This window comes from Brachyistius frenatus, unplaced genomic scaffold (assembly GCF_029030835.1).
Source record: "Brachyistius frenatus isolate BFR_SWC_R1_liver_20210118 unplaced genomic scaffold, ASM2903083v1 Contig_317, whole genome shotgun sequence".
NCBI classification, from domain to species: domain Eukaryota; kingdom Metazoa; phylum Chordata; class Actinopteri; family Embiotocidae; genus Brachyistius; species Brachyistius frenatus.
In genome coordinates this window covers 210,541-234,644 of record NW_027210916.1, presented here as the reverse complement: position 1 = coordinate 234,644, position 24,104 = coordinate 210,541, and the positions used below count along the sequence as shown (strand labels likewise).

The following is a 24,104-nucleotide window of genomic DNA, read 5'->3' as shown; positions in this document are numbered from 1 at the left end:
AAAGTCCAGAACAGCGATTAACGGGCCTCGTGGGGAGAATATGTGAAACTGACAACTGTAAATCAAACATTACATTCAGAATATAATAATTTAAAATGATTTAATATTTAGTTAATAGTGAAAATGTGTCTCTATTGATAATAGTAACAGTTCATAGTTATGCAAAATTTGAATTAGTATTGAATGCACGAATAACTAGACAAAGGACATAAAACAAAATGAAAACAAAGTACAAAACTGAGAAAAAAAAAACCTTTTAATTGTCCATGACAGTGTCATCAAGGAGGCGTCTGATTGGTCCCAAAATTATTCTGCAGCACGACAACAAACCCAAAACACACAGCTGGAGTTATAAAAAGTTATCTTCAACCTCAACAGGAGCTCTGAAACTCACAGGGCAAAATACAGTAACTCTAGAAAATAAAAATAAATATACAGTCAAGAGAAACAGTTTTGTGACCGAGAACAGCAACCAGCTGGAATGTGAAAGAAAAACATTCAGATGTAAAGTGTTGTACTGTTTTTAATTTCCAATGACCAACAATTGGCTGGTACACTTCCAGACAAGACGACACACACGTGTATTTACAGTGAAGCCCATGTACATCTCATTTCTTCACATGTACACACATCCAATTCATGTACAATATTTACACGGGAGTCGGTCCCACTGCTGCTGAACAAACTGATACAACACAGAAACACCGATATCCTCCTGCTCGTCTGAGTTCTGGGAGTTTTTGCTACAGAAAACTGGATCAGGATTCATCCTGAAATAAAGTTTAGTGTTTAATTAATCTGTTATTTTAATCCAGCACCATTGAATTTCATTAAAAAAAAATACCACAGAATAAGACCGACAGCCAGGATACGAGTGTGTCTGTGAGCAGCTGTAATCAACAGAAGAAGGTTCAACTTTGTGTCTCGTGGTCTAATCGGAGCGAACAAGGTAAATGATTGTTGGTCTCATATGAGTGTTTAGCTGCACACGGGGGAATTGAACCCCCAACCGAGACTGTGCCGGTGCCACTGAGCTACACCAACCTGAAGGAAAAACCTCCATGTCAACCACAACAAACGAGCCAATCCTACGCTTCACCTGCATTATATACAAACCGTTACATCATTCACGTGTACATTTACATTGTAAGGTCATAGAATAAGTAACTATGTACACTCTGTGCCAGCATATGTTTCTAAATCTTCTCTAAAGCTCTCATAAAATCTCTGTCTGGTGCTTCAAGTATAAGTTCATTCACAGGAAAAACCTCTGCTGGCGGGGAGAAACCTCGTATCTGCAACACCGTGCGACCAGGAGCCGGAGGCCCGGTGACCTTCACTCGACAGAACCGCCCGATGGTGCCGACAGGACGAACAGCAGAGTTGCAGCCGTGATGGTTTCACACCGCCAGCAGCCAGCAGCACTTTTATAAAGTGACTTTGATATAAAAAATAAAATGCAAGTGACAGAAAATAACAAAAATCCAGGTTGATTATGATCTAAAAAACGAAAAAATATCACGCTGATCTGAGGTAGAGTGACCAATGGGGGACATAGTTAAAACTATCCAGTGAGGTGCTTCTGTTGACTTCATTTCATTTTGGTTTCATTCAAGATTTTGTCAGTTTTGGACGTTTTACCAGCCTGAGCCATTCTCTTCTGTCCAGTTCGAAATATAATGCTTAAATGAAAGTTATCATAAGATAAAAAGTGATATTTTGTCACGTTGGATTACAGATGGTTGACTCATCTCTCAGCCTGTCACATTTTTTACGTTTTATAAGCATCAATAGCACATTGCAGATACTGTACACTGTAAAAGAATAAAAATCCCTTCATTCTTCCAAAAAGAAAATCATTAAAAAAAATTATTCAACAACAAGAACAACAAAATAAAAGAGTATAAATCAACACTGATGTTTTGGCTGCCATAAATATGTAGCAGACATGTTTCCTTTGTACAGTAACCAAATAAAACACAGCATTAAAATACGGCTTCGAAATGATAAAGCTAAAGGTAAAAACACCTTTTCTGGTTTATCACAAAAACAATCAACAAATTCAAGCTTACAGATGAGCAAAAAAATCCCTCCATGAAAACCTCCAAATCAATTCTCTTCTCCTTTTATCCCAAAACCAGCCTGCCATTAAAAAAAAATGGAGCCGGTCCGGATGTCAATCAAACAATGGTTTCCATTAAAACTGCAGCATCCCTGTTGGCCAAACCCTCCTCCTGTCAATCAAATAATCGTCTTTGACTTTGACTTGATGACAGCTTTTCTGCAGCTCCCCAGCGCCTCGTTAAAGAAACATCCTCGTTGGTCAGAAGACGTCGCTGTTGGTCCCGCCTTCGGGGAGACGATGCTGTCAATCACACAATCTTCTGACAATAAGAGTACACTTAGTCCCACCATGTGGGAAACAAAATATGACGGTGTTGGCGCCATCAAACAACACTGTCCTGCAGCAGCGGCTCGAAGTCCTCGTCGCTGGCGGCGGGAGGTCCCTCCTCGTCGCTGCCCGGCAGGGGCGTGTTGATGTGGATGCCGGCCAGTGAGGACATCGACTCTTTGCTATCGGGGCGGGGCTTGTCACTGAGTGACAGCTGGGAGGCAGAGGAGGAGCAGGAGGCTTTCTCAGGTATGAAGAGAGCGACGATGAAGGCGATGACCACGGTGCACGCTCCCAGCAGGAAGGGCGGCCCGGGGATGAGCGCTCGCTGACACACAAGAAGAGAGAGTTCAGTTTATTTCAGCTGCTGCGCAACAGGATACAAAATAAGAATAAGAATAATAATAAGAATAATAAGAATAATAAAAAGAGCTCGAAGGCGCAGCGCACGGATCTGAGCGCATTTGTGATTTCATCGTGTGGAGAGCAAACATCACAGTTCGGAGTTCTTTCGGAAACTGAACAGGCGGCCAGCCGTCGGGCAGCGACTTCCCGTCTTCTACAAATATGGTTTAAAATGAATCCATTTGATTGGCTGTATCTCTAATCTCTTAATTTAATAATCAGGTGGAAGTAATGCAAAGATAGGGATGCCATCCTATTATATCATGCATTTTATTCTGCACGCTGTACAGTAGAAGTTGAACGTTGTGACGAGTGTCAGGAGCAGAGTTCGTACCTCGGTGGGACTCTGCAGAGGCAGCGGGTCGATGTTGAAGTCGCCCTGGATCGGGTCCACGGTGTTCAGCTCCACGTTGAACAGGAAGAACACAAACCCGTACAGAGCTGGACCCAAACCGTTACACAGACCTCGGATCCCCGTGATCATCCCCTGGACCACACCTGGAGGACAGGAGGACACAGGGGAGACATGATGAGGAGGAGGAGGAGGAGGAAGGGAGGGGAGCGGAGAGGAGGGGAGAGGACAGTACAGGACGGCAGAGGACGGCAGAGGACAGCAGAAGACAGTGGAGGACAGTAGAGGACGGCAGAAGACGGTAGAACACGGCAGAAGACAGTAGGGGACAGTAGAGGACGGCAGAGGACAGTAGGGGACGGTAGAGGACAGCAGAAAATTGTAGAGGACAGTAGAGGACAGTAGGGGATGGCAGAGGACGGCAGAGGACAATAGAGGACGGTAGAGTATAGTAGAAGATGGTAGAGAACAGTAGAGGACAGTAGAAGACGGTAGAGGACAGCAGAAGACAGCATAGGACGGCAGAGGAAAGTAGAGGACGGCAGAAGATGGTAGAGGACAGTAGGGGACGGTAGAGGACAGCAGAAGATGGTAGAGGACGTCAGAAGACAGTAGAGGACAGTAGGGGATGGTAGAGGACGGCAGAGGACAATAGAGGACGGTAGAGTACAGTATAAGATGGTAGAGAACAGTAGAGAACAGTAGAAGACAGTAGAAGACGGTAAAGGACAGCAGAGGACGGTAGAGTACAGTAGAAGACGTAGAGGACAGTAGAGGACGGTAGAGGACAAAGGGAAGAGGATACACTTTCTTTGTCACCTTGTTTATCAGGATCAGCAGACTGTGACACCAGAGCAGAGACAGCTGGGAAGGTGATGGAGGACATCGCTGCTACAGCACCAGCTGCCCAAATCATCCTGTTAGAACACACACACACACACACACACACACACACACACACACACACACACACACACACACACACACACACACACACACACACACACACCAGTTGGTTGGTTTGTCCAGAGTCATTTTCAAATCGAGTGCCAATAAACCATTTCAGATGCAACAAGATGACATCATTAAACAGCGACACACACACACACACACACACACACACACACACACACACACACACACACACACACACACACACACACACACACACACACACACACACACACACACACACACACACACACACACACACCAGTTGGTTGGTTTGTCCACACACACACAACAAGATGACATCATTAAACAGCGACACACACACACACACACACACACACACACACACACACACACACACACACACACACACACACACACACACACACACACACACACACACACACACACACACACACACACACAGGTCTCACCATGGCTCCGATCCGAAGCCGTACCAGGCCAGCTGAAGGATCTGGAAGCCGAGGCCCAACAGAACCGTGTTCTTATTACCCAGAGTTCTCATCAGCAGCGTGAGAAGGAGAGTCTGAGGACAGAGAGGACAAGAAGAATTGATATAATTCAGCTTTTATTGTAAAACAAACATAAGAAGTCTGAGTGGCGTCCAGTTAGACTTCAACTGTTTTCACTGAGCCACAGTGAGTATCAGAGGTCGACCAGAGGGGTTTTTAAACTACTGAGGTGAAGTGGAAAACTGTCCTGAGGTCTGATGGATCACAATCTGAGATTCTGTTTGGAAATCATGGACACTGCTTCCTACAGGTTAAAGAGGAGAGGGACCATCCAGCTTGTTATCAGCTCAAAACAGAAAACACATGTAGTTTCTAACAACACGTCCAATCATGAGGTTGTTTTACCTGCGCTATGATGGAGAGGATGCCCACCACCCCGATGAACACCGCGATGGTTGTGGAGGAGAAGTTTATGACCTGGAGGGAGACACACAAAGGATTATTATATTACAACAATATTGTTTTAATGTGTAAAATACACTTGAAGAATGTTTTTAAGGTTGAAAATACAAAGAGAGTGCTCCAATAGGTAAGAAAGCAGCTGGTGTTGGTGTGTTCTGGGTGTGTTCTGGGTGTTCTGGATGTGTTCTGGGTGTGTTCTGGGTGTTCTGGATGTTCTGGATGTGTTCTGGGTGTGTTCTGGGTGTTCTGGATGTTCTGGATGTGTTCTGGGTGTGTTCTGAGGGTGTTCTGAGGGTGTTCTGGGTGTGTTATGAGGGTGTTCTGGGTGTGTTCTGAGGGTGTTCTGAGGGTGTTCTGGATGTGTTCTGGGTGTGTTCTGGATGTGTTCTGGGTGTGTTCTGGGTGTGTTCTGGGTGTGTTCTGGGTGTGTTCTGAGGGTGTTCTGGATGTGTTCTGGGTGTTTTGGGTGTGTTCTGGGTGTGTTCTGGGTGTTCTGGGTGTGTTCTGGGTGTTCTGGATGTGTTCTGGGTGTGTTCTGGATGTGTTCTGGGTGTGTTCTGGGTGTGTTCTGGGTGTGTTCTGGGTGTGTTCTGAGGGTGTTCTGAGGGTGTTCTGGGTGTGTTATGAGGGTGTTCTGGGTGTGTTCTGGGTGTGTTCTGGATGTGTTCTGGGTGTTCTGGATGTGTTCTGGGTGTGTTCTGGGTGTGTTCTGGATGTGTTCTGGGTGTGTTCTGGGTGTGTTATGAGGGTGTTCTGAGGGTGTTCTGAGGGTGTTCTGGGTGTGTTCTGGGTGTTCTGGGTGTGTTCTGGGTGTGTTCTGGGTGTTCTGGGTGTGTTCTGGGTGTGTTCTGGGTGTTCTGATGTGTTCTGGGTGTGTTCTGGATGTGTTCTGGGTGTGTTCTAGGTGTGTTCTGGGTGTTCTGGATGTGTTCTGGGTGTTCTGGGTGTGTTCTGGGTGTGTTCTGAGGGTGTTCTGGGTGTGCTCTGAGGATGTTCTGGGTGTGTTCTGGATGTGTTCTGAGGGTGTTCTGGTTGTGTTCTGAGGGTGTTCTGAGGGTGTTCTGGTTGTGTTCTGGATGTGTTCTGGGTGTGATCTGAGGGTGTTCTGAGGGTGTTCTGGTTGTGTTCTGAGGGTGTTCTGGGTGTGTTCTGAGGGTGTTCTGGGTGTGTTCTGAGGGTGTTCTGGGTGTGTTTTGAGGGTGTTCTGGTTGTGTTCTGAGGGTGTTCTGGGTGTGTTCTGAGGGTGTTCTGGGTGTGTTCTGAGGATGTTCTGGGTGTGTTCTGGGTGTGTTCTGAGGATGTTCTGGGTGTGTTCTGAGGGTGTTCTGGATGTGTTCTGGGTGTTCTGGATGTGTTCTGGGTGTGTTCTGGATGTGTTCTGAGGATGTTCTGGGTGTGTTCTGAGGGTGTTCTGAGGGTGTTCTGGGTGTGTTCTGGGTGTGTTCTGATGGTGTTCTGGGTGTGTTCTGATGGTGTTCTGGGGGTGTTCTGGGTGTGTTCTGAGCATGTTCTGGGTGTGTTCTGAGGATGTTCTGGGGGTGTTCTGTGGGTGTACTGAGAGTGTTCTGGGTTTTCTGGGTGTGTTCTGAGGGTGTTTTGGGGTGTACTGAGGGTGTTTTGGGGTGTACTGAGGGTGTTTTGGGGTGTACTGAGGGTGTTTTGGGGTGTACTGAGGGTGTTTTGGGGTGTACTGAGGGTGTTTTGGGGTGTACTGAGGGTGTTCTGAGGGTGTTTTGGGTGTTCTGGGGTGTTCTGGGTGCATCAGGCAGCGGCGTGTCTCACCTGTCTCAGATAGAGGAAGAAGCTGGAGTACTGTCCGGCCTCGGGCAGGTAGGACAGGAACACAGTGATACAGATGAGGAGGACGGTGGGGTCCTGACCCACCTTCCTCAGAGACTGAAGGATGGACAGACAGACAGACAGACAGACAGACAGACAGACAACAACAGAGCTGTCAGACCATCAGTTAGTCTTCGAGGAGTGAAAGTTTACGGTCTGTGAAGTTCTTCGAACTCATCTGTTGTATGTTTCTATATTACAGTCACAGACTGTCTGCATGATGCATGATTATTATCACAGGAAGTGATTTCATATTTATTCCTTGATCAGCTGATGCTCTTTCTCAACTTGCAATTTTTTCTAATTCCCACAATTATAAGCAATAAAACCTCAATTAAAACTCCAGAAATGACTTGGACGTCATTGAGCATCCTGGAGGGACTGATTGATAATAGGAACACTGACATGTCTTCACCAACGTCTCCTCTCTACATACAAACATAGAAGACTCAGAACCAGAATGATTACTGACGGTGAAGGGGTCGGCCTGCTCCCAGGATATCGGCGCCCCCCAGGTGTTGAGCCTCATCTTGTCCGGCAGCGACTCGGGCACCGCCAGCAGGATGAAGCAGATGTCGGCCAGAGCGATCAGCGTGGCCAACAGGACCACCAGGTTGTCCCCGTACCAGGCCGACAGGTACGCCCCGATGGCCGGACTCGTCACCAGGCTGGCGGCGAAGGTGGCCGACACCTGACGAGAGAGGACGACACGAGGGAGGAAAATCAGAGGAGGGAAAAACCCACTTCACGGAGCGTTGAACGCCGCCGTCCGCTCATCACGGTGTTCAACGCTCATATTCACTGCATGTCTTGTGTCTGAACTCTGAGACGGAGCAGTTCTCACCAGGCCGTAGGCGGTACTCCTCTCCCTCTCGTCCGTCACATCGGCGACGTAGGCGAAGATGACGGAGAAGGTGACGGAGAAAGCTCCAGACATGGAGATCATGGCGAAGTACCACCTAGAGGACGAGCGGAGAATAACAGCTTTAGTTTCCTCGAGCGACTCAAACCGTCCTGTGAACGACCGTTTCTACGACACAGAGCGCCGAGTCCTACCAGGGGCTGAGCCTCATCAGAGGGATCGGAGCGCAGGTGAAGAAGACGGTGACCAGCAGGAAGGACCGCCTCCCCCAGACGTCCGACAACGCACCAATCAGAGGCGCAGACATGAACGACAGCAGACCCTGGACAGGAAGAGGAGTCAGTGACGACATGAAACCTCACCGATGTAAAAAAAAAACTAAGCAGGAGATGTTTTATCTTTTATTCACAACATGAACATCAGTTTAGTGAAAATAAACCTGATTATGTCGTCGGGGTGATGAGGTTTTAAAGACGTGAATCTTTTTATCAGGCGCAGATCTGGACAAATCTTTTTAAAATGACCGTTTTGCATCTTCAACTTCTGTGGAATTGTTTTGTGATTTTTGCGATCTGAATGTTTGATTTTAAGGATGATTTTCTCAAAAATTGCGACGGAATTTGTGGAATTTTGGAGTAAAATTGCGGAAATTGGAAAAGATTCCAAGTTGAGGAAAAAAAATAGCAATTTTTTTTTTTTTAACAAAAAAAGCTGTCAAAATAAGAGCTTTAGATGCTGTTTAATTCATGTTCATTCAACACATAGACCTGCTGGATGAAACAAACACAGAACAGTCTCCTGCAACATGAAGTGCGTATGAATCTAATTTAACAATCAGTATTCCATTTTTTACGATTAGTGAGACGTGCTGGTTGTTACTGAGTTGTTTTGAAGTGAGTTTTATTTTGAAAGCCGACTTTATGTTGTAATACTTTCAGCAGAGCTTCTGTTGATGTTTTTTGTGGAAAAATTGCAAACTCCAGCAAAAATTGTGGTGATTGCTGGAAATTGCATTAATTATTGCGATCGCAAAATTTCCCAGATGGACTGCCTGATTATGTTTTATAAAATATGACATTATAATACTCTCAAAATCTATCAATATCTAAAGTACGAGTGACTAAAGCAGTTCTTACCTTCACACCCTGAATGAGTCCGTTCATCAGGAATGTGTGCTGAGGAAATGTTTCGTGTAAAACCTGCAATACAAAAAAACAACATGAATAAAATCTACACATATTTCACAATATGAGCAAAACAAAACACTGAAAAAATATGAACCTATACAGTGACTGGGACCAGAATCCACTCCTGTAATAAAGAGACTTTAAGCTGTTTAACTTACTGACAACTTGCACAACAATTTTATCTAAAAAAAATACCACAAAGTGAAGAAACTGAGGATTAAAATCAGGAAACATTCAGTAAACTAGAACTTTTTTTATGTGCTGATCGAGAGAAAAGCACTTCTATCAAACAGGACACGGATGTTGTTTCCATAACGACGGCGCTGCTATGACGAATCTCATCATCGTGTTGCGTCTCCTCTGATCCCCAGCCAGCACTATTTGTCTGCGTGAACCCGGTGAGCTGCTCGGACGTGGACGCCGTCTTCCCGCCTCCACGCGGCGTTACTCACCGTGAGCATCGGCGTGGTGAGCAAACCCCAGGCGAAGAACTCCAGGAAGATCACCACCACGGCGTGGTAGACGCTGGGCCGGCCGATACCCTGCTGCAGCTGAACAAAACAACAAACACGTTAAAATCACAACATGCCTTTTAATGTGCTTCACTTCTAGATAAAAGGTAACTCCATCAGTGTCAACCACAAACATCACTTTAATTATCATCTTAGCAGTCACACGTCCTCTGTGGCTCGTTTTAAAGTGCAGTAACAACCCTGATGACATCACTGTGACATCATCGGCGTTATCCGAGTCGGCTTTACAAACTGAGATTACAGAGTTTAAACGATGCATTATGGGAATTTATGGAGGATCCAGTATTTCTGGAGGTTTTTTCATTCTGGGATCCTGAAGAATCCTGGTTTCTGTAAACGTTTAAGTTCTGATCCATTTCATCCCAGATGAGCACTTCGTAAATCCTCCGTCAGGCTTCAACTGTATTGTACAAAAGTATTTCCACATCAAGCCCAAATTTATTTGCACAAATCTAAATAAATCTTCATGCTTCTTGCCCTCCAAATGTGTAATTTTACAAAATGGAAAAATGATGGTCCCCATTATAAAATGAGGGTTTGACCCGAGATCTCCTGAAAACCACCGTAAATTCTCCACCAACCCAGTCTGCATCTTATTTAGTGAATAATCTAATCACCACAACAAAAGCTGCCTTTTTTTCACTCGTACAGACCAAAGATTTCCTGTCCCTGTGAACAAATAAAAACACGACGATCCTTCTTCAAACACACGACCGACGTTGGCTCACCAACAGCCTCAGAGCCTGACCTTTATTGGGAGAGATGCCAATACCGATGTTACCGGTTTATTTGCAATATTCTTACTATCCAAATACACGTGATCATTTAATCGTTTTTATTACATTTCATAATTATGAATAGCTATTTAAAAAAAAACAGAAATAGAAGAACTTCTACTTCATCTGAAGCATCTGCATTATGTTCTGTAAAAAAGGTTTTCATATTGGCCGATATTCTTAATACATAAATACACTGTCAAAGTTATTTGTATTAAATTTGAGTAGGTATTAAAAAACACATACAGAAGAAATTTTAATGGATCTGAAACATCCGTTTCTGCATTGTTCTGTTAAAAATGGTTTTCATATCAGCCAACGTCGATGCTGATACCGACATGTCTGTAATAGGTCGATATCAGCCAATGAAATCGTCCGTCATGTACCAGTCAAAAAAGGGATGCTGAGGATTGGACCCACCATGCAACACATTTAAATGTTGACAGAAATTTAAGATCAGGAATACAAAGACGGTAAACACAGATTTTGCAGAAGGGATGAAGTGAATTCATCAAATGATATATTTTACAGTTACCAGGCACAGAGGCGTGTTTATAAGAGCAGACGATGACATAAAGCCGTCTTCTAATGCAGTTAATGTCGTCCTGGTCGATTAAAACCGAGCGAGTACTAAAACTGGAGCGCCTCATGAAACCAGGACCGGCCCACCGACACAGAAACACAGGATTTAGCTGCTGAACTGGACCATTTTCTATCTTTAGCTTAATAACAGCAGGTTCCACTAACACAGATTTGGACTATTTAGATCATGAGTTACTCTTTGCTGCTCTTCTGTGCTCATAATTTTAATGACAGTAAAAGAACATTATTACGGGGGTTCAGATCTCCTTCACCTTTAACACCTGACACAATTGTCTTTTCTATGAAGTTCATCTGAATCAGGAGAAAAGTGACATTTTTATATTGATTGTTCTGCATCTGTAATGATTAGTTGATCAAATTAATAGCAATAAACAGAATTTGAATGACTTTTATGTTTATATGTGCCAATAATGGCTTCATTTACACCTAAAAGCCCTCAGCTGGTTTTCTCTGGCCAACAATAGCTGGGACAAACTGTTCCTAATGAAATGCTGCGTTTCTTCTCGACTTCCTCCAGCTCGTCATCTTATTCCTTCAGTCGTCACCCAGCGCTCTGGACCAGAGGTGAGCGCAGGGCTGTGGACGGACGGGGCAATAAAGAGCTGCCTGATGGCCTCCTCACCGGCACAGAGACGACACAACTGCCAGTCTGATGAAACGTCTTCATTTAGCTGACTGCAGTCGTTTTGCAAAATCCTCTGAATCGTTTCCATTCATCTGTTTAAAAACCAGCTACATGAAACTAACAGGAAAGTTTGACTCATGTTCTTCTGGTGACGTCCTTCGTGTCATTTAAAAGAGGCCATTTGTCAGATTTGCAGCAAAAAGGTTGGAGGTCAAAGTGAAATGAACCAAAGGAAAAAAAGACAATTAAATTAGTAATTGCCATTGTTGTTTTTTTTTAAATGTCCATTAATTCAGATCATTATTATTTCCACCTCATCAATAATGTTAATTAGAGAGTAAATAGCAGCTTTATAACATGGAGTCAGTGACACTGATGTTATTGAATCAATACAAATTCGAAACTTCAACTACAACGATGCATCCATTATAATCAAATTAAGTATCACATATTTGTATGTGAATAAATGTAAATAAAAAGCGAATGTGATGACCATGAACCCATATTGAATTAAAAAAAATAGAATAAAATGTTGAAACTGAGAGGTGTTGGTGATGTCCTCCAAAGATGTTCAGTTTCCAGGGTTAAAACAGAGAACATCAACATCTCCAGTTTGAGATGAAGGCCATTTTAATTTCTTTGCTCTGCCATTTTATCCCCACCAGACAGTCATCTGCTGCGGCGGTGGTTCGGGGTGTTGTGGATGAGGTGGTTCCCCGTGCGGGATGTTAAGATGGACGCCGGAGTGCGGTGCCTCTGGCCCGGGTGGATTTCAGGCAGAGCCCCGTTACGTAACAGATCACGGAGCCCCATCAGCGGCGCACTAAGCCGGGCCGTCTGCGGGCCGCATTAAGGCCGCTCCGCCGCGTCTCCATTACAGCCCACTCACCTCCAGCCATTTTGGAGCAGCCCTGTTCGGCTCGGCTCGGCTCGGCTCGGCCCGACTCGGCTCCTCATTTCTTTTACTCGTCATTTTTACCTGTAACAGTTCATCATTTCTATTTCTAACCTCGTGACGTTTCGTCTCCACAGGAGGTTTGACGTGTTTTTAAGCAGATGTTCGGTTAAACCGGTTCGTTTGTTATTCTGGTGAGAAAACAAACAACAGCTGCTTTGATTTCGGTAAACGAGTCGTATACGTCACGAGCTGTTAGACCCTCTTATGTCATAGCCTATATGAACGTTATTTATTCCTTTATGGAGCCTATTTAATGATTTATTTACAGAAATAACGCTTGTACCAACGAAGGGCTTGTGTTTGCGCGGTGTGTTAAATATAAAAACCCGCAGAATAACAAGCAGCCGATGAATTGTGATTAAAACCCTCCCGGATTAACGCGTGTTTATCAATGAATAATAGAAGAAGAGTAAAATGGCGGGTCGTCCACCCACCGCAGCTCCGTCCTTCATGATGATCTTCTTGACCAGCACCACTCGGCCGGTGGTCGCCGGCGGCTCCCCCGCCATCTCCTCGCACCTGCCGCGGGTCACGAAGCATCCATGCCGCGTAGATATCCGCGGTTCTTCGGCTGCTTCCAGGATTCCTCCTTATTTAGCCCCGAAGAGGCTAATCCGTGCTAACGGTGAGAGCGAGGACAGGAACCGTGACAGATATGTCCACGATGTCTCCGGTTGATCCGCTGTCCGGTTCACACCGACGGTCCGCTGCTCGCCTGCCGATGAGCTCACCGACACCGTCAAGCTGAAGTGACGCAGGAGGACACTTCCGGTTCAGCTGAGCTTTTCAGAACAAAAGCGTCCTGTTCGGAGAGGCTGCTCAGCACAGCCGTCACAGGCTTTAAGGTGTGGTTTTTGGAGGGAACTGGATTTCTGGGTGAATTCAAAGATTATGTGAAGACTGTCAAACTTATTAATACTAAAAAGAGTAACATAACTGTCCAACTGAGGAATAATATGCTATTTTTTGTTTGTGTCTCTTTTTTTTTTTTTTTCCCATGAGAGTTTTACATCAAGGGAACTTATAGAGCTAAATCCCTCTATTTGTATTTATCTGTTTTATTTCTGTTATTTATTATGCTGGTGACTTAGTTACGTACTGAACAATATAATGAGGAGTTGTCTGCATTGTTTGTAAATCTATATCTTGTTCAACAAAGTAAAAAAAAAAAAGTAAAAAAAATAGGGAACTCACATTAGTTTGGATTTACTACCAAAACATTACCACTTTGTAAAAATGAGACACCAAATATTGCCCTTTGTTCTACATTAATGATTTAAACAGAATTGTTATTTTCTTGATCAAACAACACATATCGCTTAATACCAATATTTTTGGTGAGAGAAACCGAGTTCTCAGTTATTTGTATATATTTTCATGGTAAATGTTAAATCTATGAGAATAACAAAATTCAGCGTCATATAAAATCTTAATTTGAGGATTTCATTTTTTTTCTATTTGGTCATACTTTTTTTTTCTTACCGCCTAAACTTCTTTGACCAAATACAACATGACGTGGACCGTCAAAGTAAAAACAATGGTTGTAATTTAGCTGATAACCTGAATTAAATAGTTTGTTTTTAATTCTTGACATTTATTTTGAAAGTCAAATCGCTCCTTTTCCTATTTAATCAAATGAACTTGACGTAATCGGTAATCAATGCAGTCCGGTTCGGTTCGTTAAGGCGTTTTAAAGACCTGGACCCGTCCGGAACCTGACAGGCCAGGAGGGGGAGGAGGGGGAGGAGAAGGGGGCAGAAACATCTGATTTAATAAAACCGTGAAGATGAGAGTGACTGAGGAGAAACGGAGTGATAAGAGGTGGTGACAGCATCTCTTCAGCAGAGCCCGACTCTCGTTGGTCCAGTTCAACACAAACAGCACAAAACCGGAAAGACAACAATCCTGCCTTCACAAAAAAATGACTTTAACTTTAAAAACACTGCATCAAACCACTGGAAAACAGCTTTTATTTCACATTAAATATCAAGAATTAACTACAAAAACATGATTTATTCTAATAAATGAGATTTCCAAAAATCTCAACACTTCTATTCACAAATCTCCAACATGTTTTTATTATTTTGAAAGAGCGGATGTGACCCGGTGGGTTGGACAGTGGTGACAGACGGAGGTGAACACACGCAGAGATCACGTGTAGGTGGCTGTGGTGGGAGTGTGTTAGAGTGTGTGTGTGTGTGTGTGTGTGTGTGTGTGTGTGTGTGTGTGTGTGTGTGTGTGTGTGTGTGTGTGTGTGTGTGTGTGTGTGTTTGTCTCTGTGTGTCTCAGTGTCTCTCAGTGTGTGTCTCTGTCAGTATGTGTCTCAGTGTGTGTCTCTATGTCTCTCTGTGTCTGTTTCTCTGTGTCTTTGTGTGTGTCTCAGTGTGTCTCTCTGTGTGTGTGTCTTTGTGTGTGTCTCAGTGTGTCTCTGTGTGTGTGTGTGTGTGTGTGTTTCAGTATGTGTCTCAGTGTGTGTCTCTGTGTCTCTGTCCTCACAGATCATTGATTAATGTTGTTGCTCAGTGAAGTATCTGAACATTTCTCGCTCCAGTCTGAGTTTCATGAATACTTCATGAATCCAGAGGAGAATGTTTGAAGTGGAATCTGCTCCAGTTGTTTTCTTCTACTGAAGCAGCGTTAAAGAGACACTCAGGTGATCTGATGCTCACAGAGGCTCGTGCAGGCCAATCTACCAGCAGGTATTGATCAGTTAGAACACTGATCACCTGTTAGTCCATATTGATCAGCTGTTCGACCGCTGATCAGCTGGTAGGACATCGATCAGCTGTTAAACATGGTTTAGTCTGCAGCACGTGCCTCCAGCGGGTATCAGGTTCCTCCCGAGACCTCTACGCCATCTAGTGACGTCTCTAGGTATTACACTGGCATCGTGCCAACACACCATGACAACAGTGGATTCAGCTTTTAACTGTTTTTTAAATACATAATGAAATAAATACAAAAATACTGGGATCTACTTTTTACTATTTTTAACTTATTATCGATGCAATTAACTGTTCCGTGGCTTTTTACTGTCTTATCTTTATAATGAGTTAAATCATGTGTAGGCTTTTTTTTTTTTTTAACCCTCACAGCAGAGAAGAGTTGAGAAATGTATTGAAAACTGAAGGAAAATATGATGGAATGGGGGAGGAGAGGAGGGCACCAGGGATTGTAGCTGAACTAGAAGGAGGACCAGGAGGAGGACCGGGAGGAGGACCTCAGCTGGTGAATCCAGATCTGTTGCTGAAGACACAGTTGAATGAAAACTGGCGCTCAGCGATTCGGTCACAAAGGAAGCTGAACAATCGGATGAACGTTGAGTTCTTGACCAGCGGTAAAAATACTGCAGTGTTGATGAGTGGAATGAGGAGCAGCTGTGGAGCCACAGGAGGAGCAGCAGGAGGAGGAGCTTCCGCACACCTGATGAGCTGCAGACACGCCCACAAAAAAAAAAAAAAAAAAAAAAAAAAAAAAAACAAGTTCAGAATCAGACATTTTTCTTCCTTTTGTGAATTGCATCTGTGTCTCTGTGTCTGTCTGCAGCGGGGGACAGACAGAGGTCCACCTCCGCTCACCCAGAGGCTCTCAGACAGGGTCGTCTAATTCAAAAATGCTGAACTGGGTCGGCCATCCGTTGACCTGGGGAGGCTGGCCAAGTAAAGCAAATAAAAGGGAAACACTGGTATGATTTCATGCGTAATACAGTCTGATAGTGCGCGCATGGACCCGTTTATACTGTGGAAACAATACATTCAGTGAAAATATACTTCAAGTGTTGCTTCCACAAAATAGTTATATTTAATAAAACATGATTTATTTAAACATTAATCGTTTACTTAACTCAAAAGGAGGGAAATGTCAATTATCAGTGTATTTAACTCAAAGGGAGAAACATGTCACAGGAACTCAATATTTTTGAAATAGTAGAATTTTTTTTAATTTTCAGTTTTCACAACTCAATCTATTTAATTATTTTGAGCATGTGGGTTTATGGTGATGTTAATGTTGTGCAATGACCTGACAGCTGCCCTGTAAATGCTTAAAACAACATAGAAGTCCATTTTAAGACACACCGTGTATCCATAGTAACCCAGGAATAGGTGATGGTCCGGTCCGGTCCGGTCCGCCCCGCCGACCCCCTCTCAGTCCCGGAGGAGCAGCGGCCCTGCCCGTTGGGGTTCCGGGGCTCTGGCTCTAGTCCTGGCTCTAGGAGGAGCAGATGGGGTTCGGGGCCCTGATGGGGTTCCTGGCTCTAGATTGGGGTTCCGGCTTTAGATGGGGTTCTCTGGCTCTAGATGGGGTTCCTGGCTCTAGATGGGGTTCCGGGGCTCTGGCTCTAGATGGGGTTCCTGGCTCTAGATGGGGTTCCGGGGCTCTGGCTCTAGATGGGGTTCCTGGCTCTAGATGGGGTTCCGGGGCTCTGGCTCTAGATGGGGTTCCTGGCTCTAGATGGGGTTCCTGGCTCTAGATGGGGTTCCGGGGCTCTGGCTCTAGATGGGGTTCCTGGCTCTAGATGGGGTTCCGGGGCTCTGGCTCTAGATGGGGTTCCTGGCTCTAGATGGGGTTCCGGGGCTCTGGCTCTAGATGGGGTTCCTGGCTCTAGATGGGGTTCCGGGGCTCTGGCTCTAGATGGGGCCCTCTGCACATACATCGCTGCTCTCCGTGTGCGCGTGTGAGTGCTCGCGTGAGCCCGCCTTAAGTTCTCCGGGCACACTCCTTTCCCTGCGCGAGGACAGGAGGCCGTACAGTTTGGGAATCAGCCGCGCGACCCTCTCTCGTCGTCTCCGGACTGTCCGCGGGATGAACGCGCCTTTGTGTCACTGTGTGAAGCCGCATCCGTCCCGCACCCTCATGTCCGAGTCCTCCGTGTCCTGGAACGTGCGCTTTGTCCCCGCGCTCGGCTGCTGACTCGGAGAAGCAGAAGAAGAGAAGAACCAGCTGGAGAACATCGGCTCTGCCGCTGGATGAACTAGTTTTCGGAGCGAGTCGACACCATGGGCGCCTTCCTGAACGCTCTGCTCTGGATGCTCCTCCTGACTCCGAGCCGCAGATGTCACGGTGAGTTTATTTCTCTAAAAGTTAGAAGAAGTGATGCGCTGCTCGACTCAAGCAGACAAACGAGAGAAACGGCAGCATACATGCGCCGGTGGGATCTGTTCTCTCGTTCAGGACAGTTTCATCAGATGTGATTTGGAGCTGCAGGTTTGATCAAATGTTTTCCACTGAGCTCAGTGACACGTTCCTCTGAGACCTCCTTCATTGTTTCAGACCTGAGATGGTTGGAGAAGACACGGTCACTGCTTCGTGTTTGTTGCATGTTGGGAAAAAGTTTTTGGATGGTTTTAGGAGGTGGGGGAGGACGGGAGGAGGAAGAGGAGGAGGAGGAGGAGGAGGGGGGTACTGTGGGCACTCCAACCCTCTTTGTCCGCCTCCAGCTTGTTGACATGTGTTCATAGGAAGGTGCTTGTGTGGAGCTCAAAGGGCCGCTGCGTCCTTGTCATGTTAATTGTTGCGTCGCCCGAGGTGATCTGAGTCTTTGTCTGTCATGCTAATTGATTTAGTGTCCCTGCAGGTTAGGGGGAGGGGAAGGGGGGTACTCTGCCCATTTCCTGTTTCCAGCTTTGGCTCGCTGAGGACTCACCATTTGGTATGAAGTGAGAGGGGGGTGGGGCGCAGGGGCTTCGTGATTAGCACCTTTCCCCTCCTCTCTGCGTTTGTGGGTCTGCAGACCTGCATGCTGCAGGACAAACACCGGAGGAGGTTCTCCAGCAGCCGGCCCTGTGGGGCAGCCGGCCCTCAGCCGGCCCTCAGCCGGCCCTGTGGGGCAGCCGGACTGGGTTTTATTTTGTGCAGCACTAGTTCAGTGTTCATGTTTGTAATACCTGAGGGAGTCATGTTTGGTTCAATATCACAGCATTAACAGATGTAGTGCAACTTAGCAACCATTGTTCTAGTTACCAGAACATGTACATGTGATGTGTGCACACATTTCCAGAAAGAATGTATGAAAACCAAACATTAACATACAGATCTCTGTATGTGAAACGGTCACATGTGAAATGCTGGTTTCATACGTGATATTACATGTTGTCATGTGAACGAGTCTTCCACACGTGATGACGTTTCTGTCACATACCGTATGATATGTTCACATGTGCACATTACAATATGGAAATTAACAAGGTGGCGTTTAAACAAAGATCTCCGGTGATCCGCCAGGTCTGTCTGACCTCCGGTGATCCGCCAGGTCTGTCTGACCTCCGGTGATCCGCCAGGTTGGACTCTACCAGTTTTTCCTAGTTTGGTGAACTGAATGAGAACTTGTGTCTGTGTGGAGACTCTGAAACAACAACATGCTCTCATGATGAGCAGCCTGGAACACAAAGGAGGTATTAGACAGACGAGCTGCTGAACATTTTCACACCACCGTGAATCTGATTCAGTCAGATGAGTCGTTGTCACATGATGATGATGATGATGATGAGGAGGAGGAATGTCACTGTCTGTCTGCAGCCCGTTGCTTTGGAGGAAACAAAAGTGAATAAATAATAACAATAGAGAATTTACAGGCAATACTAACTCGTTAAACATGGCAGTCGAACCATTACAGTATATTTAAGAAAATAGGGATTTAAATAAGCAATTAATAAAGTGAAATAATGAGTCACTGTGAAGGAGCTGCTGCTGCAGACGCTCCGGAGGACCTTCTTCTGCTGTGGACATGTGTAGAAGGAGCGACATCATTTCTTTAATTACTTTTAACAAAAGCCTGAAAAACCAGACCAGCTGCATACAATCACTCATTCAACAAAGAAAAGTGGTTTAATCAAGAGCAGACGTACCAGAAGTACCGAAACAGAACCGACGGGGTTTAGATTTCTGTCTGATAGAATGAGTGAACAGTAGTGCAGCAGGACGACAGGAGTGGGACAACAGGAGCGAGAAGACAGGAGCGAGAAGACAGGAGCGGGACGACAGCAGCGGGAAGACAGCTGAAGGCCTTCTGGCTTCAGACCTTCCAGAGGTTCACCCTGCAGAGGAGAAACCAGCCCGGCTATAAACAGCATGGAGTGTTTCTAAACCGTCGGATCCTTCAGCCCATCATCTGGTTTGTGGTTTCTCTCCACCAGGAACGTGCACCTGCATGTATTTGATTGGCTCTCTTGGCACCTTGTCAGATGACATCATTGTTGTGCGGTAGTGAAGGTTGACCGTTGTTTTGTTTGTGTGTCTGTTGTAAGTGATGAAGCTGCATTCAGAGATCTCAGGTGACTGTTTCTCTTTTCCTGGAGGCATTTTGAAAAGCACACACAAAAAGTCACGAGAGAGAATAATAATAATAATAATAATAATAATAATAATAACAATAACGTTGATGATAATAATAATGAAATAATGTACGTTTTATGTAATGGACCTTCCATTGCACCCAAGGTCACCTGACATCACATGAAGCTGGTAACCCAACAGTTTGCAATGGGACGCAGGTGGAGCAGTTCAAATGAGTCAGCTGGTTTTAAAGGAGGAGTTTTTTTGTAATTGTTGCGATCAAAAATGTTTGATTTCGTGGCGTATTTTCTCAAAAATTGCGATGTAATTTGTGGAGGTTTTTTTGCAGTAAAATTGTGGAGAAAGAAATGTGATTTCTTCTTTTAGTTTTAAACATTTGTTTAATCTTTTGTTGAACGTAGAGAACCATGGGACTCGGAGTTACCAAAAAAACTTGTACAAATTGTACAAAAGTGAGAGAAAAGAAACTATTAATGGTGTTTTAATAAGTTGGTTCTCCACTCAAATTAGATGCAGATAAATGCACGATGAACTGTCTTGTTGAGGCCGACCAACACGAGGAGATGGGATTAACTGTTGCATGGCGCGCACACGCTGCAAAGTTCCCCCGGCGTTTTATTGCCTCACCAGTGACTCTCTGGCAGCCAGGTTTACGTCCCTCGTCTTGCTGTGAAGTGAGTCAATGTGTGGAAGCACTGGACAGACCTGAGGAGTGAGCCAGAGGTCAATACATTAATGTGGAGTTTATGGAAATGTGAGGGGCAGAAATAAAACACACTGTTAGTCATTTCAACTCACTCAGGGGTTTTACAGTTACAGCCTCACAGCCAACTGCTTCTGCTGGTTGTCGGTCGTTGTGTTCTTTGAGTATGTCCTTCAGTGTAGTTCCTTCTTTTCTCGTAGCTGGCTGGTTGGTAGTGGGCGGAGCTTATTAATGATCCTGGTGGCTCGGGTGTAAAAAGGCTGCTGCGTTACCACCAAGCAGTGATGTCAGTGAACGTTATGAAGCCTCCAGTTCAGATTCTGTTCATCACCATTTTGCTAGTTCTGAGCGGTTTGGAGCAGGAAGTGACCATATTTATATGAGCTGGGGGAGGAGCCAGCGGTGGATCTGATTGGAGTCTTCTTGAATCTTCTTTTCTAATGAATGAGGGATTATTTTCAGATGGACCTCCAGAAAACTAAGAAGAAGGAGTGACTTTAGCTAACAACACCGAGATAACTGATGGACACATTTTATTCACTTTGGATTTGATGAGAGAAGTTGAATGGGAGTCTATGGAGCCGGAGGCTTTTTGGAGCCGACCTCTAGTGGCACTCGCTGGTATTGCAGCTGAAGACACTTCTGGATCAGAACCATTTTACAGACCTGAAGCTACGAACTCTTTTATATCCAGTCTGAGGTTACCACATCCAGGTGAGTGGCTTTGATTCAGAGCAGCTGTGTCCAGAGCAAACTTTCGAAGACTGAAATCTCTCGTGTGGACCTTTTAATGTTGTGTCATCACAGCTCCAGAGCCGACCTTCTTCCATCAGTGCCGGTACCTCGTCATTGTGTCTGCAACAGTGGCGGCTTTGTTCTAAGTTGCAGCTAATTACTGGCTGGTGACAAGCGGTGAGAGAAGTGTGAAACTGCTGGAGGAAGGCTGCAGCGTTGATATGCAGAGAACGGTAGCACAAAGATCACATGATCATTTTTACATTTCCACCTGCAGCCGTGCAGATTTAATGAGTGAGCTCGAGCTCCTGGATGTTAAACTGTAGCGCTGGCGGTCAGTTGAATTTTGGATGTTGTCATGGTTACGAAAGATGCCTCGTGACCCGGAGAGATTCTGGCAAATATCTGTAATGAATGAAAACGGCTGAAGTTAAAGCGGCCATGGGTAGAAGTTGAAATGTCCTTCGCTCGGTGTCTGTGTGGCCGGCAGCAGTGTGAGTTCTCACCTCCGTTCTCCAACGTGAACACGGCAAGAAGCATTTTAAATGTGAAGGGAGCTGCAGTGACTGACGCAGGTCCAGTCTGAACAACAAGGAGAAACTGTCCCTGCGTTCCAGCATCCAGACTATCATACTATCTAGTACGCCAGAAACAGATTTAATATGTCCTAATCCACAGTATGTCAAAAGTACCAGGATGTTCTACTACATCCGGTCGTATTCTGCAGTCTGCAGGTCAGCATGATACTCTGGATGTTACCCACAATCCTTTGCAGCAGAAGATATGTCACATCCACTGAGCTGCAGAGACAGTTGGTGGCGCTGAAGCTCCGCCCACAAAAAGAAGGAGAAGAAGCATTAAAAGGAAGTTTACTGGTTCCAAATCGCATGCTTTTTCTTTTTACTTTAGATGTCGCTCTACAGATCGCAATGGGTACGACGAGAGGGTCAAAGTTGAAGGTGCATTTTTGAGATAAGTCATATATTGCAGTTGTATACATACTACATGCAACAGTTCATACTGTTTAAGGGAAGCTGCAGTACGTTCTAAAAGTAAGAAGCAATAGTAGGTGATCTGTAACGCAGGGGGACCCTACTGTCTCTGAATGTCCTTATGAACTGGTGTCCAACAGGTGGGAAGAGGGACACGTTTGCAGGAGAGTCCACAGTGGACCTGATCAGGGAGAGACGGACTTCACAATAAGTGTCTGTAAATTCGCTAACATCATCTAAAAACTGTCCGACAAGTTTTGTAACTTCTCAAAACATCTGTGACGTGACCAGCAGCTGAACTGTGTCCAGATCTTTCTGTGTGAACAGACGAATGCAAGCAGCTCTTCATGCCGCCATCTTTCATGGTCAAATGGAACATGTAGAAGCGTTTTGATGCAGCCGGTCGCTGCGTTCGCTCACAAACACTTTTATTCTCCATTTTCAATCAGCTTCTTCCATCGCAGCCAGAGACGTCACCAAGTCACGGTGAGAGCAGACAAGAAACTAGAAACTAGAAACTATATTTATTGTAAATACACTTCATCAGCAGCAGCTTCACATCAGCTCAGCTGGCTTTCTTCACTTTCACAACCCTCTCTGTCCCGGCAGAGAAATGCCTGCTTTGTCCTTCAGTGCAGTTATTTTAAACTAACGCACTTTGAAGAACTCAAACTAACAATCAACCAAGCGGAAGTGGAGCCGAGCACACGCTGGTTACCAGTTTACTGATGACCTAGACACAGTTTCATGATACTGTGGCGGGGGCTTCGTATACTGGCACACTTATGTATTGTGTGTGTGCTTCCTGTGTGTAATATGTTGTAAATTTGTACCATGGAGCATTAAAAGGAGGCTCAGTGAGCTATGTACCAACTTGTTGCTTTGACTCTCCTCCTGGATGTCGCCTGGCAGCAGCAGGAACTGTGACTTCAGAACAGTGAAGATATTTTTATCTGTGGCCTGTGTTTGTCGATGTGAGGTGAACAACGCAGAGATGACTGGAAGCATGGCGCTGTATTTCTTGGGTCTGGTACTAATTATAATCCTGGAGCTGGGACTAATTACAACAGCAGAAGACGTTCCCATGGACGGGGCACCGTGCGCCTCGGACTCTGTTAGCTTGTTACTGTCAAAAGCTTTTTGTGCCAACTTCCTGTTTACTTTGTGATATGTTGTTTTGACAGAGCGGAGCCGGTGCGGCTGCTTTATGGACTCCAACATGTGTTAATATTGTAGATGGACTTGGCATGATTTGATGGGAAACCATGGAAGCATAATGTTGACATATGCTGCTGATTACTGTAATGGAACAGAGGAGAGGGACACGGTGTTACCTCGATGTGTTGCTGCAGCTCTACGGATATGTTTAAGTGGACAGACGTTGTGCTTTAAATGTTCAGTCAGGAATCCGGTTTTCTAGATTAGATTAGATTAGATTAGATTAGATTAGATTTGACTTTTTTCATCCCACAGTGGGGAAATTCGGTTGTCACAGCAGCAAAGAAAACCTAAAAGTGCACAACATATTTACTGAGGCTTTCCTTTTAAAAAAAAGAGTTTTGTGTTGTGTTAAATCTGCTGATATTTACCAGAACAATAAAATAACATGGAAATTAATCCAAACAGACTGAATACAAAAACACCAGTTTATACATGTTTATACATGTATTTTACAGAGAATTCACAGGTTTATTTGAAGCGTTAGCCATCAGTGATGTCATCAACCATCAGTGATGTCATCGTTGGTTTGTGAACGTTATGAATCCTCCAGTTCAGATTCTGTCCGTCACCATCTTTGCTAGTTCAGAGCGGTTTGGAGCAGGAAGTGACCATATTTGGACGAGCTGGGGGAGGAGCCAGAGGTGGAGCTGACCGATCTGATCGGAAACCTGACGATACTACGTCCCGCCCACCGATAGCTGTAACCTGACTGCACAGCAGGCCTGTCAATCAAACAGACACG

The 24,104-nt window shown here is 45.0% G+C and overlaps 2 protein-coding genes across 3 annotated transcripts in view; one reads left to right on the top strand and one right to left on the bottom strand.

Annotated features, from left to right (window-relative positions):
• Positions 1 to 241: 241 nt before the first annotated feature.
• mfsd14ba (major facilitator superfamily domain containing 14Ba) lies at positions 242 to 13,161 on the bottom strand. The gene is made up of 12 exons (XM_069723123.1): positions 12,853 to 13,161; positions 9,376 to 9,474; positions 8,873 to 8,935; positions 7,931 to 8,058; positions 7,719 to 7,833; positions 7,347 to 7,565; positions 6,818 to 6,931; positions 4,979 to 5,050; positions 4,535 to 4,647; positions 3,969 to 4,066; positions 3,132 to 3,295; positions 242 to 2,720 (listed from the first exon to the last, which is right to left on the bottom strand). Exons 1-12 carry the CDS (start codon positions 12,925 to 12,927, stop codon positions 2,448 to 2,450), a joined length of 1,533 nt encoding a protein of 510 aa, XP_069579224.1. The 5' UTR covers positions 12,928 to 13,161; the 3' UTR covers positions 242 to 2,447.
• Positions 13,162 to 17,168: 4,007 nt separating this feature from the next.
• The window catches only part of ror2 (receptor tyrosine kinase-like orphan receptor 2), a 39,651-nt gene continuing 32,715 nt past the window's right edge, over positions 17,169 to 24,104 (top strand). For both annotated transcript variants that reach the window (XM_069723136.1, XM_069723135.1), the window contains exon 1: positions 17,169 to 17,479. In XM_069723136.1, coding sequence (XP_069579237.1) covers positions 17,416 to 17,479 — 64 coding nt within the window. In that variant the 5' untranslated portion in view covers positions 17,169 to 17,415. The remainder of the gene's footprint in view (positions 17,480 to 24,104) is intronic.

Excerpts from the sequence above, each read along its gene's own strand:
- mfsd14ba (XM_069723123.1), bottom strand. The coding sequence starts at position 12,927 with ATGGCGGGGGAGCCGCCGGCGACCACCGGCCGAGTGGTGCTGGTCAAG. Across the intron at positions 7,834-7,930 it reads CTGATGAGGCTCAGCCCCTG|GTGGTACTTCGCCATGATCT; the intron begins GTAGGACTCGGC and ends CTCGTCCTCTAG. Across the intron at positions 7,566-7,718 it reads GGAGTACCGCCTACGGCCTG|GTGTCGGCCACCTTCGCCGC; the intron begins GTGAGAACTGCT and ends CTCTCTCGTCAG.